At 42.5% G+C, this 16,400-nt stretch overlaps 1 protein-coding gene across 1 annotated transcript; it reads right to left on the reverse strand.

Annotated features, from left to right (window-relative positions):
- Positions 1-239: 239 nt before the first annotated feature.
- On the reverse strand, positions 240-14,739 carry dse (dermatan sulfate epimerase). The gene is made up of 6 exons (XM_062550763.1): positions 14,585-14,739; positions 12,486-12,946; positions 10,748-11,001; positions 7,716-7,955; positions 2,530-2,737; positions 240-2,425 (listed from the first exon to the last, which is right to left on the reverse strand). Exons 2-6 carry the CDS (start codon positions 12,905-12,907, stop codon positions 679-681), a joined length of 2,871 nt encoding a protein of 956 aa, XP_062406747.1. The 5' UTR covers positions 12,908-12,946; positions 14,585-14,739; the 3' UTR covers positions 240-678.
- Between the last annotated feature and the right edge of the window lie 1,661 nt (positions 14,740-16,400).

Here is a 16,400-nt window from a genome sequence, read left to right on the forward strand (position 1 = left end):
TCATATATAATACAGTATAATGAAGCTAAAAAAAGTGGCATATTTCACCTTTAAATGTACAGTAGGAGCCTTACAGTAGCACATGATCTGGGCTTTAGTCAATCCTACGCCTGTGGACATGGGATCTATGCTGTACCTTGAGTTGTGCAGATATACATATTTTTCTTTCCATATTAATGTGGTGCTGATTATGGTACAACTGTAAAGGTATTAATAAGGACCACACCATGAAATGCAAGTCAGATTTCTGTACTTTAATTACAAAGAGTATAAAATAACTTGAAAAATATATCTTGTTTTAACATATATACACTTATATATATTCTTGAGAAACTTAGGACATTTCCCATTCTGTGTCATTTCCCATTCTGCATAGGCCATGACATGACATCTCTGCATTTTAGTGGCTAGCCTGGGAGATGTTTGACGTGAGGCAGGAAGTCTGTTGCATGTCAAGAGTTCATTCAACTTGATTCTAAAGCTCCACAGAAGCTTACAATCTCAAAGGTGATCTTGCTAAACACGGTAATCTATCAATTCCTATTTGGAATTAACATTTCCTCAACACCCCCATTAGGTTGGCTCAGGTCGGGTGTGCAACACATATTCACCCTCTGTAAACGGCAGAGGTTTTGAGTGTGGATTAAATTAACAACACGGCGGCACAGTGTGAGGATGTCAGCACTGTGCCTGAGAACATGACGAATACAAACAAAGCAGGATGAAGCTGTCAATGATGAGGACACAGTAGAAACACCTCTGGGTGTGCAGACTTTGGGCCCTCTGGAAGCGGGTCAACAGCACAGCCAGGAGCAGGATGAAAGTGGCAATGTTTAGAATGAGGAATATCCGTATGTATGAGGTGGTGTTGGACAGGTCTTCGCTCCTGGCTGTAGCCAGCATATGAACTTCCTTGTATTTCCGGCCCTTTATAAAGCCGGCCTTCTTGCCTTTGCGGATATCGGAGTAATCCACGAAAGCCCTAGAGTCGCCGTCCCCTTCCTCCGGGACCTCTTCATACACACGCTTCATTGTCCTCTGCCTCTCCTTCTTTTCACTGCCCTCAATCAAAGCAAAAATGTCCGGTAGACTGTCTGAAAGTCTGTCTCCAAGATTACCTTTCTTGCCGACCTTACCTTTGCCCTGCTTCTTGGTCAAAGCAAACATCTTCTCGACAGTTTCCTCTGTCTTCTTCTTGTCAGAGAATTGAAGGAGGCGCTCGGCGGTCTTGCGGAAATGATCCGTGTTGAGCACCCGAGCGAGTATCTGCCTCTCCAGGTGCTGAAAGACGGGCTTGACGTGCTGAAGGTTGTCCTCCACCACGTTCACGTACTCCTCCACCTCCTGCAGCTCGCTGTCCTGCACTCCAGCCGCCTTCTCAAACACAATCTTCTTGTCGTTGGCTAGGACCATGGCAAACAGCGGCTTGGTCGCCCTATCGCCAGTGAGCAGGTAGATGGTGTAGGTGTGCTCCTTGGTTGTCAGATAAATGTCAACTCGCTGTGCGTCTCCTCTCATATTGAAGCTCTGCACCTCCATCCCTGGCCCAAAGAAGATGTAAGCCACTCTGTTGTGGGGGAGCCTCAGAGGCATAGTCACATTCACATAGTTGGAGCCATTGTAAGGATATCCACGGGGATAGCCCTTGTATCCCAGAACTCCTCGTTCACTGTGGCCCGTGTCATCCATCCAAAACATTTTGTAGGCCTCCTCATCTTGTTTGATGAAGGCGCCATAAATGCCATTCATTGTGATGTCTTTGAAAGGTTGGTCAGTGTTGTGGAAGAAGCTGCTCATGGTCCTTGTCGGGCTGTCGTCCTCCAACTGGATGTAATCCACCAGAATTAGTAGCTGAGGGTGAAGCAGGAGGAGGTTCCTCTGAAAACTCTGGATCTTCAGATCTTCACTGTAAGCATATTTGCCCTCTCCGCGGATGAACACCATCCCCTGTCTCTCCAGGACTGCCTCTACTCTGCCCAGGCAGTCTGCTGCTGGGCCATGCTTGTATTTCAGCCACTTGGAGTTGCAGGCCTCGGTTAGCTGGCCCTCCCATGGCGCAAAGCAGCTCTCTGACACAGCAGGGGAAAACATGGCTGCATTGTTGAGGAAAGTGTACTTTGGACCGTAGAGAGCCTCTGTGATGAATGGGACCCCATTTGGAGCAAAGGTGAAAGAGTTCTGGTCAGGGTGCTCATGTCCTGCGTTAAAGTTACGCCAGCCTTTAATCCACTCTTTGTACTTGTTCTTGTGTACAATGTCATATATGGCACGTCCCCCCAGCTTCCCTGACTTGAAGGAGAGAAAGGTGTGGTTGAGCGTGGCTGATAAGGCACTCCCATAGGTGACCACTCCCCAGTCCTCAAAGTAGTGAAGTCTAGATTGTCCATAATCAGGAGGAGGTGTGGGTGTTAGCCTTGGATCATACCTAGAATAAAAGAATAAAAGAATAAATAGAATAAAAAATAGACATAAGGATAGCAGACACAATTACTCCGGTGTATGGTACAGCCTGACTTTGTAAACACTTACCAGAGAAACTCTGTGTGCAGTGTGCACCATCTCTGGCCTTTTCCTGCTTGGCCTGGCCCGTCCACTACACGGTTCTTTTGGATCAAGTTAGCAAGCCAGTTCCCACTGCCATTTCGCATTACATATCGGTCCAAGAACACAAGCTGGCTTTCTGGACCATAGAACCAGTTGTAGTTGGAGTCTGCAATGGCAACACTGCGCTGGAAACCTGATGAGAAAAGAGCAAGGTCCATGAAAGATCATACAACATCTAAACATGAACTTCAATGCTTCATATGCATCATGCAACTAGGATATACACACAATAAAAGAATTGTCATAGTAAAATGCCACATAATTCCATTTTACATCTGGGCTCTTCTTCAAATTAAATATTTTGAACACATAACAGATGACTGCAGGATACCATACTGTGGAGTGTGGACAAACGCTTTGTCCTGTCAACAGTCCTAACATTATTACCACACATATTGTTGAACTGAGTCAGAGTATATTATTACTTGTTTGGTGAATGTGAAGAAATTAAACACAAGGTTCTCATTAATTTGACTCCGTCTGAAGATCTGAGAAGAGGAGCAGCAGTTTGACTAGGACAATGATCTGAAAGCCTAGCAACTGCAAGTAAATATTTAACTAAAATGCCTCACTAGAAAGCCAAGGATAACAACATGAAAGAGGGAAATCAAAATGAGAAGCATGACTCTTTTTGTTAAAGCCTTGAAAGCAATCAAGGTCAGGTGAAGTTTCAAAAGTGCAGACAATAACATTTGGACTATCTACGAGAACACAAAGAAAAGCGACCCCTTTCTTGTTCTGGTCTCTCGTCTGTTATGAAGACAGAGAAGTGGAGAAAGTGGAAATTGTTGGTTTAGATCTCCTTTCTGGCTGTAATTAGAGCAGAGCAGTAAATGTGTGCAGGCTGTGCTGTCTAAGCACAATACAGCTCCTGTTAACAGGGAGCTGTAAAATGCCCAGGGCTGACCTGCCGGCCTCCTCCATGGCTGCCCTCCCCCTGACCTTCCAACGGGCCTCTCAGTGCTGCCATGGGAGGAGAACTTCACCTGACAACTTAAAGAGGTCACCAAAGAAAGGTGGCCAGCACACATGTGGAATCCTAATCTGAACACGTGGTGTTACTCAGTGAGACACAGCTTCTAGGTTCTAAAGACTGGTTTACGTGGTGTTACTCAGTGAGACACAGCTTCTAGGTTCTAAAGACTGGTTTACGTGGTGTTACTCAGTAAGACACAGCTTCTAGGTTCTAAAGACTGGTTTACGTGGTGTTACTCAGTGAGACACAGCTTCTAGGTTCTAAAGACTGGTTTACGTGGTGTTTCTTAGTGAGACACAGCTTCTAGATTCTAAAGACTAGTTTACATGGGGTTTCTCAGTAAGACACAGCTTCTAGGTTCTAAAGACTGGTTTACGTATAGTGTTTCTCAGTAAGACACAGCTTCTAAGTTCTATAGTTTACATGGGGTTTCTCAGTAAGACACAGCTTCTAGGTTCTATAGTTTACATGGGGTTTCTCAGTAAGACACAGCTTCTAGGTTCTATAGTTTACATGGGGTTTCTCAGTAAGACACAGCTTCTAGGTTCTATAGTTTACATGGGGTTTCTCAGTAAGACACAGCTTCTAGGTTCTAAAGGCTGATTTACGTAGTGTTTCTCAGTAAGACACAGCTTCTAGGTTCTATAGTTTGGTTTCTCAGTAAGACACAGCTTCTAGGTTCTAAAGACTGGTTTACGTGGTGTTTCTCAGTAAGACACAGCTTCTAGGTTCTAAAGACTGGTTTACGTAGTGTTTCTCAGTAAGACACAGCTTTTAGGTTTTAAAGACCGGTTTACGTAGGTTACGATTAGACCACAGTAATGACTCACCCCAGACAAATATTCAGATTTATTCAAATATAAATTCTATTTAGTCTGACAGTCAAGGTAATTCACTTTGCATTTAATTCACTCTGCACAAGTCACCAATATGCTCTATACATGATCAATAAAAGTATCAATAGGAAAAAAAACCCCAAAACATTGCTAGTGATGAAGCATATATTAAGGGCTTAAAGGGCTAAACAAAAATAAAACATTGCTAGTGATGAAGCATAAATGAAGGGCTTATTTTACTACTGTAGGATGTCCAGTAGATCAGGGGTGTAAAAGACATGGCCTGGGTGTGGAGCCAGAACCAGGCTAATATCTCAAAGATTTAGAGGGGATATGACTTTTGATAAAAGAAGAGATTGTCTTGGACCGGGTATCCCATTTCGTTGCTCTTAAGTGCTAAGAACTGCTTAGGAGCTTTCTTAGAGCGCTCTTAAGAAGTTCTTAGCACTTAAGAGCTTTTTAACGAATCTGGGAAACGCAGCCTAATACGATCCCTGGTTTGATGACTATCGCTTGAATAAGATTTCACTCTTTTGATGCTTTTCCTTTCCTCCTTACTTTGCCAATTCCAGTGTGAATGTTAAAGTGGCAGTGAGTTATTATTTTTTAATTATCACACTTGTCTCGTGCACACTCAAGGGGCTATCAGATAACTCTGAGCTGCACATCACAATGATTTAGGGACTGCCTACAAAATCATTTGAGTTACACAAGCATAAGTATCAGTTAACCTTGAGATGCGGTCTAATGCCTCCACCACTTTGACAACTGAAAATAAATCTCACTGCAATGAAAAGTCAAACGATGTGTATGACCATTTTGGGGTATACGATAATTGAATTGTTACATGGAAATGAAAATGTTTCAATGTAGCTATTCTTCGATGACCAGTCTGATGTAATCACCTTTGCCCAGTGCATGATGTCAGCCATACACACTTTTTTATGTCAGAAACATCATATCATGTCTACCAGACAAATATTCCAACAGAGTTTCAAGTCCAAAGAAAAAGGACATGCGACAGTGAAGGGTGGCATTATAAGGCTGTCTCGGGCACTTGTCGAACTAAACTTCACACACTTCTGGCCCACCCAGCTGATGCCTACGCTGACAACATTGCTAAAATTACGAAGAAGTGAAACTATGACAGACTAGTAGTGAAACTATTAACTGGAACTTAAGTGTTGAGATGTGTAGCACATTTCTGAGAAAAAAATCAATCACTGTTACTGCCTTGCATAACATTTTACTGAGGGGGGTGCTTATGTCCTGAAACACTACGGTTACTCTGATTTGCTTTAGTAGCAATTGGTCTTGTGACTATCGGTATACTAAATAAACCGTAGAAGTACCTCAGCCAGCCAGTGTACAACCTGAGCTTGTGATACGCTTTCTCAAAATTCATGTTTTTTCAGGAACAGGTAAATTGTTACACAGCTAAACAACTGGCACTAGATGTAACACCTGTGCACACAACACGCCAGGGGGGGGTTGATACAAGCCCAAACGCACACAACCCATTTATAGTGAATGCAAAACAGCAGGTTAGAGTTGTGCAAAAACTATTCAGACCAATATCTGCCAATATCTGTAAATACACACGTTTACACACTGTGCCTCTATATACACCTCTCTGAAAACAGAGATGTACACAAAGTGTGTTTTTCTGACATGAACACTGAAGAAATGGAGGCCTAACATCTATGTTCAGAAAGCATGTATTCAGTAGCCTAACTTAGAAGTCTTTACAGCAACTTTATTACAACCTCTACATATATACTATATTGGAAGTCATTGTCACCTGTCTGGGGCCCCTGGTAGTTTAGCGTCCTGGCCAATTGCCCAGAATGCCCATGCCTCCCACTGGCCCTGCTCACATGCTATGAATATGACACATCTTTTGACCAGAGACGAAACTAAAAATGAAGATATCTCCTGATACTGGAGTCTGGTGATGCGAGTGCCATTCTCACGTCTCATTTAATCTGCTGATCCATAAACAGGAAATAATTATCTTCACCTTTAGTTTCATCTAAATCAGAAATCAGATTAACCGTTATGTTTTTGACCAGAGACGAAACTAAAGATGAAGATATCTCCTGATACTGGAGTCTGGTGATGCGAGGGGCATTCTCACGTCTCATTTAATCTGCTGATCCATGAACAGGAAATAATTATCTTCACCTTTAGTTTCGTCTCTGGTACATCAGAAATCAGGAAATCAGATTAACTGTAATATTGCTGACTAGAGACGAACTAAAGGATAAGATAACTATCTCCTGTTACTGGATCAGCAGGTAAAATGGGACGTGAGAATGCCTCTCGCATCACCAGACTCCACTATCAGGAGATACTCTACAGGCACTTCTGCATATTGAATGTAGTCGCAAGACCAATCGTTACTAAAGGAAATCAGAGTAACCATAATGTTTTTGACTAGCCTGTATACCTGCTACCTTGTGCATGATTTCATTCACGCTGCTATAGGCAGCCTGGATTCCATGGACCTAATTTTCACCTCAGCTAGGGACCAATGACAACGTCTTGCATAAGCAACACACCGAAGCTTGTATTTTGGATAAGGACCAAACCAGCTTTTGTTGAAATCTATACACCTATCGCTGCTGAAAAATGTAAGGTTCATTTATCAAAAGCTATTTTGAAGCATTAAAATGCTCTACATACTGTATGTCATCTGGTATAGGCTAATTGATACGACTGGCTAGCCTATGAGCTACACACAGACGCATCTGATAGGCATCTGTAGCACCCAATAAACGGCTCTGGGCATTCGTAAACCATAGCTCAAATACAAAAAAATTAATCTTTGGTTCCTAAACCTTATCTCAATTGAGAATATGGTCTGGCGTCAGCCAGGCTAGTTTTTGACCAGAGACGAAACTAAAGGTGAAGATAACTATCTCCTGTTCCTGGATCAGCAGATAAAATGGGACGTGAGAATGCCTCTCGCATCACCAGACTCCGTTAATGGGGGATAGTTATCTTCATTTTTAGTTTAAACTCTGGTCTGGCAGAAGGCATGGACATTCTGGGCATTTTTTAGATTTGTGACCTTTGATACCTTTAACGCATTGTCTGTCTGTGTAACTATGACTGTCCTATCCTGACTATCCTGACTATCCTGACTTCATCAAATTTTCACCCACATTTCCTTACTTTCCTTTCCTTACTGAAAAACATCATCATTCATTCAAATTCCCATACAGTACACTTTTCAGGCTTTCCAGGCCTGCGCCAGTACCCTGCTACAGAAGTAAAGTGTGATGGCTGGGCATTACCTGGCAGTAGAGTCCGGTACAAGAAAGCGTAGTGCTTCTGAAGCCATGGGTGGTCAAAGTGGCTGATGGCAAAGTGCCGCTGGACCAGGAACATGTATTGGAAGAGGGAGCGAGTGGTGTAAGTTCCATAGGCCACGCCTTCATACAGCGACCCATCAGTCACATCCTGCAGAAGTACCATCGATTTCTCCATAACATCCAGAGCTTGCTTGGTCCATAGGTATGCTTCCTGCAGATAACCTGGTGGAAACATCAACATTGTGTGTACATTACACATTTAGCATTTCTGTTATGTTCTTATTAGTTCACTCTACATATGAGGTTTAACACAACATGCATATTCTTTGTACACTCTACATTCTTTTTTATTAATATCATCCATGCTGAGAGAGCGAGAGAGAGAGAGAGAGAGAGAGAGAGAGAGAGAGAGAGAGAGACATTGCTATAATGGAGAAAGTGACTGTGGCTTGTGAATGAATGATAATTTTCTAGGGAAACTTTGAGTCTTTAGTGAAATACTCAAAGCACTATTCACACACTGAAGTATTTCCATCTGTCTGTACATTCATGGAACTCAGATCCTGAAGAGCCACTTGTGGTCTCCTCTACTTTCCTTAGCACTGTTAACCACCACAGTTCACAAGCAAATTCCATGTACATTAAATGTCAGCATATCCAGTGCAGAGCCACAGGCTCGTGGCTGCTAAGGATCAGACTGTAAGGTTATGCTGTCAGCGTTCTAAGACCCAAAGGTAATACCAAAGATCCTTCATTTTCATTTCGCTTTAACCCTCTCTGGTAATACTGTGATATGTAAAATGCACGTGCCCAAATCAACACATCAGACCATTTTCCCATGGCGAGAAAAATGGCCTTCTCTATACAAACTGAGTTGCAATATGCCCACTCATAGTTAATGGACTTTTTCCCAGTGTGTATTTTAATTTTGGACGCGTATACAAAAGAAGCTTTTCAGCGCTGTGTAGCCCAGCAAGACTGTGGCAGCAAACACGAATGCTTTGGCTCCAGAGTCACTGGGTTCATGCTGTTGGAAGCTAATGAGCGCTCTTGTTTATCAACCGACTGGAGGACAGGATAATGTTTTGTCATGCTGAGGGATTAGTCTTCACTTCACCACTGGGGATCTTCATAACACCAAGGAATCTGAACGTCCAAAACTATAGCAGTTGTTCCCGACACATCCATGAGAATCATACAGGGCTGTACATGTGCTTCTGACTTAGCCCAGACTAAATAAAGAACTGGCAAATGAATTCCTGCAAAAGCCCATAGGTATTCCACGTTATAATAGCTGCTATTTATTTGGGTGCATAGTGTTCAGATGGAGATATAAAAAAACAGTGTCAAAATGCACTGGTAAGCCTGGGAATGATTAGGAAGGCTTCGAGCTTTTTTCTTTGGGAAAGTATCCAACAGCATGTGCCAATATTGAGCCTGAATTAGCTTTGAAACTGTTACATAACACGTCATTTTCTTATTTTCATTTGATCAGAAGATACCGCATGGGTGGACGTCTCCCTCATATTTGTTGCATATCGTCTACAACACAACTCAAGCTTCATGTGTCAAGTTTCCATATAATGTTTTTTATCCTTCAAAAATAATCACAGTTTTAATTTTGATAAGTTTTAATCTCTTGTCATCATTTCTTTGCAGCAAATGATGAGAGGGGTTCTTCCAGAACTGACTGGCAGCTCTCATTACACTCTTTCAGGTGTAGATGAAAAGGTCCACAAATCAGAGCAAGATTAGGACAAAAATAGAACATCCAACTGCAAATGTGTGTCCAGACATGCAGACACCTGCGCCTGGAATGCACCTATCCCTTAAGAGCGTCCTGCAATCAAGTGATCTAATCTTCTGCCACGTCCCTTCTCACCCCATCCTCCAACCACCGGGAGCTCTCTCCTTTTTCTCCTCCGTCTCTCAGTCCAACAAATGACTATTGTGTGCTAATCAGGGTCAAGTGACAAGGTCAACTAATGCAGCTGAATTGACAGAGTTAAATGTGGCTTTATTGTCTGCCTAAAAAATGCAACATCAGCGCTGTACCTTTGCCTACTAATTTCCTGCCTCCAAAACACTAAAAAACACGGTGAAAGCATTTCTTTTTTTATTTTATTGTCTCAACAACAGTGTGAAGGATCGAGCGAGAGTGCTTTTCAACCCCCTGACCTAGCATTCCATGCCTGTTTACACCACAGCATGCATCATCATAAAGCAGCTTGTGAAGGGGAAAAAAGAAAAAGCTCCTCACAGTTACCACAGCAATCTCCACGAGCCTGCTGTCATTTATTTTATATCAACTCTGCCCTTTTGTACAAGGAGCCTTTCCATGCAAACAGAGCAAGCTGTTCCTGCTTCTGACGGCTGGGAACAAAGTGTTGCCCAAATGCCTGCAGTTAGAGCAGCAGACTATTAATGATGTTCAGGCCAGCAAAATGAGCTTTTTTTCTGAGGGCTGACAGAGAAGGAATATATTGGCTGCTTGTATTGTCTTCTGATAGCTCAGTGGTTGTGGGTGCCGCTTCAAGGAGAGAATGAAAGCGGAAAAGTCCACGCTGAATGTTATGGAATCATGTGGAGAGTTGCTCCACTGGAGAAACAATTAAAGGGGATTAAGTGGAGCAATGGAGAATGACCTCGGGCTGACTGAACTGAAATTCCAGTCAGGAATGCTTCTTCCCTCGAGGGAGAGGGACTGGCAAAGCTTCCCTTAAGACATCTTACTGAAAGCATGTGCACTGGGCTAGGGTCCTCTTGTTTTCATTCAGGTGGTCTTTGGGCTCAGGGGGGGAGTGCTTTGCATTGACTAGCCTTATTTTGGAACATTTTGGAAACATTCAAACACTGTACTAACACAACAACACTTTTATAGACCTTTATAAATACTGTGTGTGTATATAGGCAGATACAGGCAGAGCCTGGTAGAAACTCCAGCCCAACCCCGAGCACATTGGCAGACTATGGACGTGTGTAACATGGAAGGCTATTTAGCTTCAGAGACTCACCCTGGGCCATGAGGACGAGGCTGCCGGTTAGAAGGGCCACACAGTTGGTTGGCTGGTGGTTGTGCAAGTACTGGAAGCCCCAACCCCGATGGTAGGACTTCTCATACATGTAGCGAGAGGCGTTGCCAATGACCTGTAGGAAGCGCTCCTGCTGCCGCTTACTCAGGTACTCATACAGGAAGTCGTAGGCCGTGGCGAAGCCCACCAAGGAGTGAGCCATAGGCACCTCGTCCCATGGTGCGTCTTTCACCAACCTGGGAAATAAAGACCATGTTACTGGAGACAATCTACTCATGCTAAATGCTGCTGTCTTGTGTTGGGCACAACTTAAATGTGCAACTGCCAATGACAATTTAATGTGGTCCATAATATCGCAACTAGTTCCCACACTGATGACTTGTGTATAATATTGTGTATGTGAAATGAAACATTTTAAACCATTAGGCCAAATATAAGCATCAAAACTGATTTGGCATTCAGACAAACCAAAATAAGAATACAGCAATATGACAGCAGAATAACATGACAAACAGAAAGACTAAATCCCTATTTTCTGAACAATATTCAACATTCAAGCAATTTGACGAATGCTGTGCTAAATGTAGATGGGATCAAGCCATTTATAATACTAACACACTGATCCAAAGCTTAGAGTCGACATTAATTACTGTTCTAATATAGGCCTGTTTCACAAAGAATACATTCAACCCAAGTATGCGATCCAGGTTGGAAGTTTACTGAGAGAATATGGCTTCTCTCTGGCTCTTGGTGGAAACATAATTGTAAGGTCAAGGACACCACAACTAATTTTTTATGGCCACTTGTAAGGTTTCTTGAGAGGTTCTGGGATTGTAATGAAAGTGTGTGTAAGGAAAGAACCTCATATTATGCCTTGTTAAAAGTGTGAAAACACATGCTTGGTGGATTTCAATTTTTCAACTGCGGCAGAGCAATGATCTTTGAGCACAGAAATAGAGAGGGGAGTGAAAATGTTACTTGGGCGTGGAATGGTTGACTTTTTCCAACGGAGATGCATTCTCAAATATTAGCTTAAACAGGTGAGGTCTGAGGGTGCGATAACACCAAACAGATTTATTTTAAAGACTCACAGCAGCTGAACGGGAATTTATGTAACCTGTTGCATTGGTTTCATATGTGTGTAGCACTTGAAATCTATTTCCTAACGCCTGCTGGCTCTGGTCAGCAACCTGTTCTAAAGCAGAGGTCTCTGCCTCACACCGCCCCACAGGATATTCCCCCCACTACTGCCCATTTCATTTCCTCTGAATGCGGACATGTTCGGCAGCGAATTCAAACAGCTGCAAAACATATTTCCTGGACCACAGGTCTACAGGACCACAGGGTTCTCCAACTGCTCTGTCACTGAGAAATGTATGGACAGCAGAGACTTACACAACGTAAAGAGCTGCCTCAGTCAAATTCCCCAGCCGTACATTAATAGAGACAAGCGATATCCTAGGGGAACCTTGTTCGGCGTTGATGATAGAAACACGTGTTAACCTAAAGTGACCTGTGCTGCTTTGGGCACAACACACACACCTGTGACAGGTATGATTTCAACAAAACTCCCAGATGTCAAAGACACATGAGTTTCAATTTGATGCAGAACTACACAATATATATGCATCCTGTAACTTTCTCTGATCAACACAACAACACAAATGACAGCTAGAGAGAGAGTCTGTCTCTGAGAGCAGGAGACACAACCAGTACCCACCAGCTAGGCTGAGCTGCCATCCGCTCCATGTAGTCGCGCACTAGATCCAGGGCCCCGGCCCGGTGCGGGTAGAGCAGGCAGAACATGGACAGCACGCCCAGGTTGTTCCCGTAGACCTCGTTCCAGCGGGCGCTGAACTCGGCGGGGCCCCAGGGCGGCAGGTACTCCTCGGGGCGCTCCAGCATGGCCTCCCCTGCCTCGCGGATGCGGCCGGCGATGCCCTGGTGCGTCTCGGCGGCGGCGCGCTGGAGGTCCTCCACGTCCGACTGGCTGAAGTACAGCATGGGATGGCCGTCATAGTTGCCCCCCAGGAAAGGGATGCCCCCACTGGAGTCTATCTCGGCGCGTGCCCGGACAAGGTTGGCACACACTAGACTTATGAAGAACACTGTGGGGGCCCCACGGGTATAGGTCCTCATCATGACATCAGTGGCGGCACTGTGGCATTTCCAGACTCTCAGCTGAGAGGGAAAAGAGAAGAAAACTGAGCCATATTTTCCCCACTTTCTCATACAAAGACTCTGCATGCCTTGAATAATTGGATACAGCTGTATCCCTGATCATTTTGGCTCAAGTGATTATTTTGGCTGAGCTGTAGCTCTAAGATTCTATGACAAAAATGTACAAATGTTTCCTTCTTGGACGTTAGGTTTAAGAAAAATAAGATATTTCATTTCTGGCTTGAAGTCAATTAAAACACCAAACCAAAATATTTCATACAGACATCTTCATAATACCACAGTATTTCCTGAAGGCAAAGTCTATCCATTAACAGGAGTCCATCAAGATATACGCTCAATGTCTGGATATACAAGAAATGCTTGGAAATATAAACAAGTATACCTTCATCTTTAGACTTCAAATTGTTGAAATAGAGTTAACTGTAAATGGCAGGGTTTTGTGAATACAGAATGTGGTCTAGGCTAAGTGTCTATGACTAAATGGAACAGGAAGAGTCCCATGCCACTGCCAAATGGAAAACATTTTGGCTGTCAATTACCAGTCAGGTTACCAGTGTTAGAAGTTGAATTATCATTAGCTTTTGACATTTTTAGGAATTCCTTGCTTAAGGAACCAATTAAAATCAAACGTTTGATAGTATACTGTTATTGCTGTAGATTGATTGTTTTGACATGTCCTGTCTAGCATAAGGCTGGAAGAGGTGACGGACTGCAATGCAACACCTAACCTTTGACCTGTCACATTCCTTCCTGATGGACACAGTCAAATACCTCAGCCTTGGAGCACAGTGAAGCTTGCATAAGCTCTGGAGTAAGGAACCCAAACGCACATGTGTTTGAAAAGGCATGGAGGCCAGATTCACTTGGTGCTTTAAAAGAAACCAGATGAAAATGAAGTTCTGTCTTGGTCTGCTTGATCTTTTTCTCAGTACAAAGATAAGCTGGAAAAGACTAATCGCTAAATCTTCAACAGTGACTTCACAGCTAAAGAGACATTCATCAAAAACTGCCACACTAGAATGAATCATTTAACAGCATTTAACGTAGGCGCGCGTCATAATATTTAAGAGAGAACGTCCTGGTAAGATATCATCTGACCCATTTTGGATCCGAAACATTTATTTGAAAAGTAGACTACGACACATTCACAGAAACACCATTTTGTGGTCTGAAATGAATACTGTGAAAACCACAACAGGTTTTTAGGCTACTAATTCATGTTCTACTTTCATGCATAGGCTAGAACATATCCTCTACCACATTAACACCAAACCGCCCGTAGGCTGCATCATCGACATTTATCTAAACAATGTTAACAAAGTGGTTTACTAATGGACATTAGGGAGCTTATAATAGAGAAAATACGATATCTTTTAAAAACAGGCATATAAGCCTGAACATGAGGTGAACCAATAATTAATTTCAGCCATGATCTAATAATTATGCAAAACAGTGGGTTTAGTTAAACCTTGTAATGTACGAAAAGAAATGACTAGGCTAATACCACAGAAACCCCGTGTGCAACTATTTTCCAAAGTGGGCAGACCTATTACAGTATTTCTGGGAGAATAACTTTCATCAGAAACCGGACCAAATACCCACAATTTGCTTATAGTAATACTTTAAATATAACCATACCTTCCTAATCCGCTGGCATCATGTTGTCCATGTATGTTTTTCAACTTGTCGTGAGCTTGATTGATAAATTCCATTCCCCGCGTTCTTTACCTTTTCCATCGATACATCGTAACTTCTCCTAGACGGCCTGTAGCGGAGTGAGAGGAGAGGTCTGTGGGCTGGGAGACGTCACCATCCGTGGCTTTTAAGGAGGCGCAGTGGGGGAAAGGGGATTAAAGGAGACTGAGAGCAACGTCATCACACAAAGTGACTTTTCAATGCTATACTGTATATGAGAAGGATACTGTGAGTATTAGGGGAATATTAGTATCATTTTGTTTGACCAGTCTTGGTCTAATAAGTTAATTATTCTCAATCGATCATGTCAGTAGCCTATGCACAGGCAACATACTGTACATAGGCTACCTAGGCTACCATACAACTGACACATAATACAGGCTAATAATAAAATAATAATAATAATAATAATAATAATAATAGCCTAATAATAACAATAATAGTAGTAATAATAATAATAATAATAATAGCATTGATTAGGCTATGTTTCTTCGTCATAGCTATGCCATGAGTGTCATCATCACCATATTCAGCATCACAGTTTTATGTATTTTATTAATATCTAAATTGTCATCACAAACAATGCACTTGCATTTTCCTACGTTTCTTTGTTTCTTTTTTCAACCGCTTTGGCACGTTTCTCAGATTTTTCAAAACTGCTTGTTCAAACTCCATATCATCTTATCACCTGCGCACACATCCTTTGCACAAATGTCTGTGCACACATCCTTTGTACAAATGTCTACTGTTTTTTTTATATTTTCAATTGGTCATGTTTGTCAATATGCACTGGTTCTATGTTGAATAGTCCTACCCTATAAAATAAATTTGGCCTTATTTCATTGCGTAATTTCATGCAAAAGTGTTGAACTAGCTGTCCAGGCTGTCATGATTAGTTGTCACAGTCTCTAGCATAGGCAACCAGAAAGTTTTTCAGACCCTTTCACATTTTCCACATTTTGTTGTGTTTCAAACTCATCTTAAAATGGATTCAATTCATTGAATCAATCTGCACGCAATACTCCAATACTCCAATACTCCAATTAATGTTTGGAGCATTCTGTACATTTATATATAAAATAAAAGACTGCAATATCCCATGTACATTGTTATTATGATGCTTGCTCTGGTGCGTCCTTGAGATGCTTCAACAACTTGATTGGAGTCACCCTGTGCCTAAATGAATTCACTGGACTAATGTGTACCTCTCCTAATCAGAAGACATCTCTATATATGGTCTCACAGTTGATGGTGTCAGAGTGAAAACCAAGCCTAGAGGTCGAGAGATTTGTCTGTAGACCTGCAAGACAGGGTTGTGTCAAGTCACAGATCTGGGAAGGACAGAGTGACATTTCTGCAGCATTGAAAGTGCCCAAGAGCACAGTCGCCGCCATCATTCTCAAATGGAAAAGTCCAGAAATCAACAGGCTTCCTGGATCCGGCTGCTCAGCCAAACTGAGTGATCCGGGACAAAGGGCCTTGATCAGACAGTAACCAAGGACCCAATGGTCACTATAAATGAGATACAGAGTTCCTTTGTGGACATGGGAGAACCCTTACAGAATGACAATGTGGAAAACTTGAAAGGGTCTGAAAACTTTCCGGTTGCACTGTACATATACAGTATGTGACAAGAATGTCAGGAAAGAAAGAATGTCAGGTATAGAAAGATGTACAGTGGTGCACAGCTCTGACTCAGGGTGTGTTGGTCATTTTGGTCATTTTATACAGTTGATCACTGTATATTGGTCATTTTCCA

Source organism: Sardina pilchardus, chromosome 12 (assembly GCF_963854185.1).
Source record: "Sardina pilchardus chromosome 12, fSarPil1.1, whole genome shotgun sequence".
NCBI lineage: Eukaryota > Metazoa > Chordata > Actinopteri > Clupeiformes > Clupeidae > Sardina > Sardina pilchardus.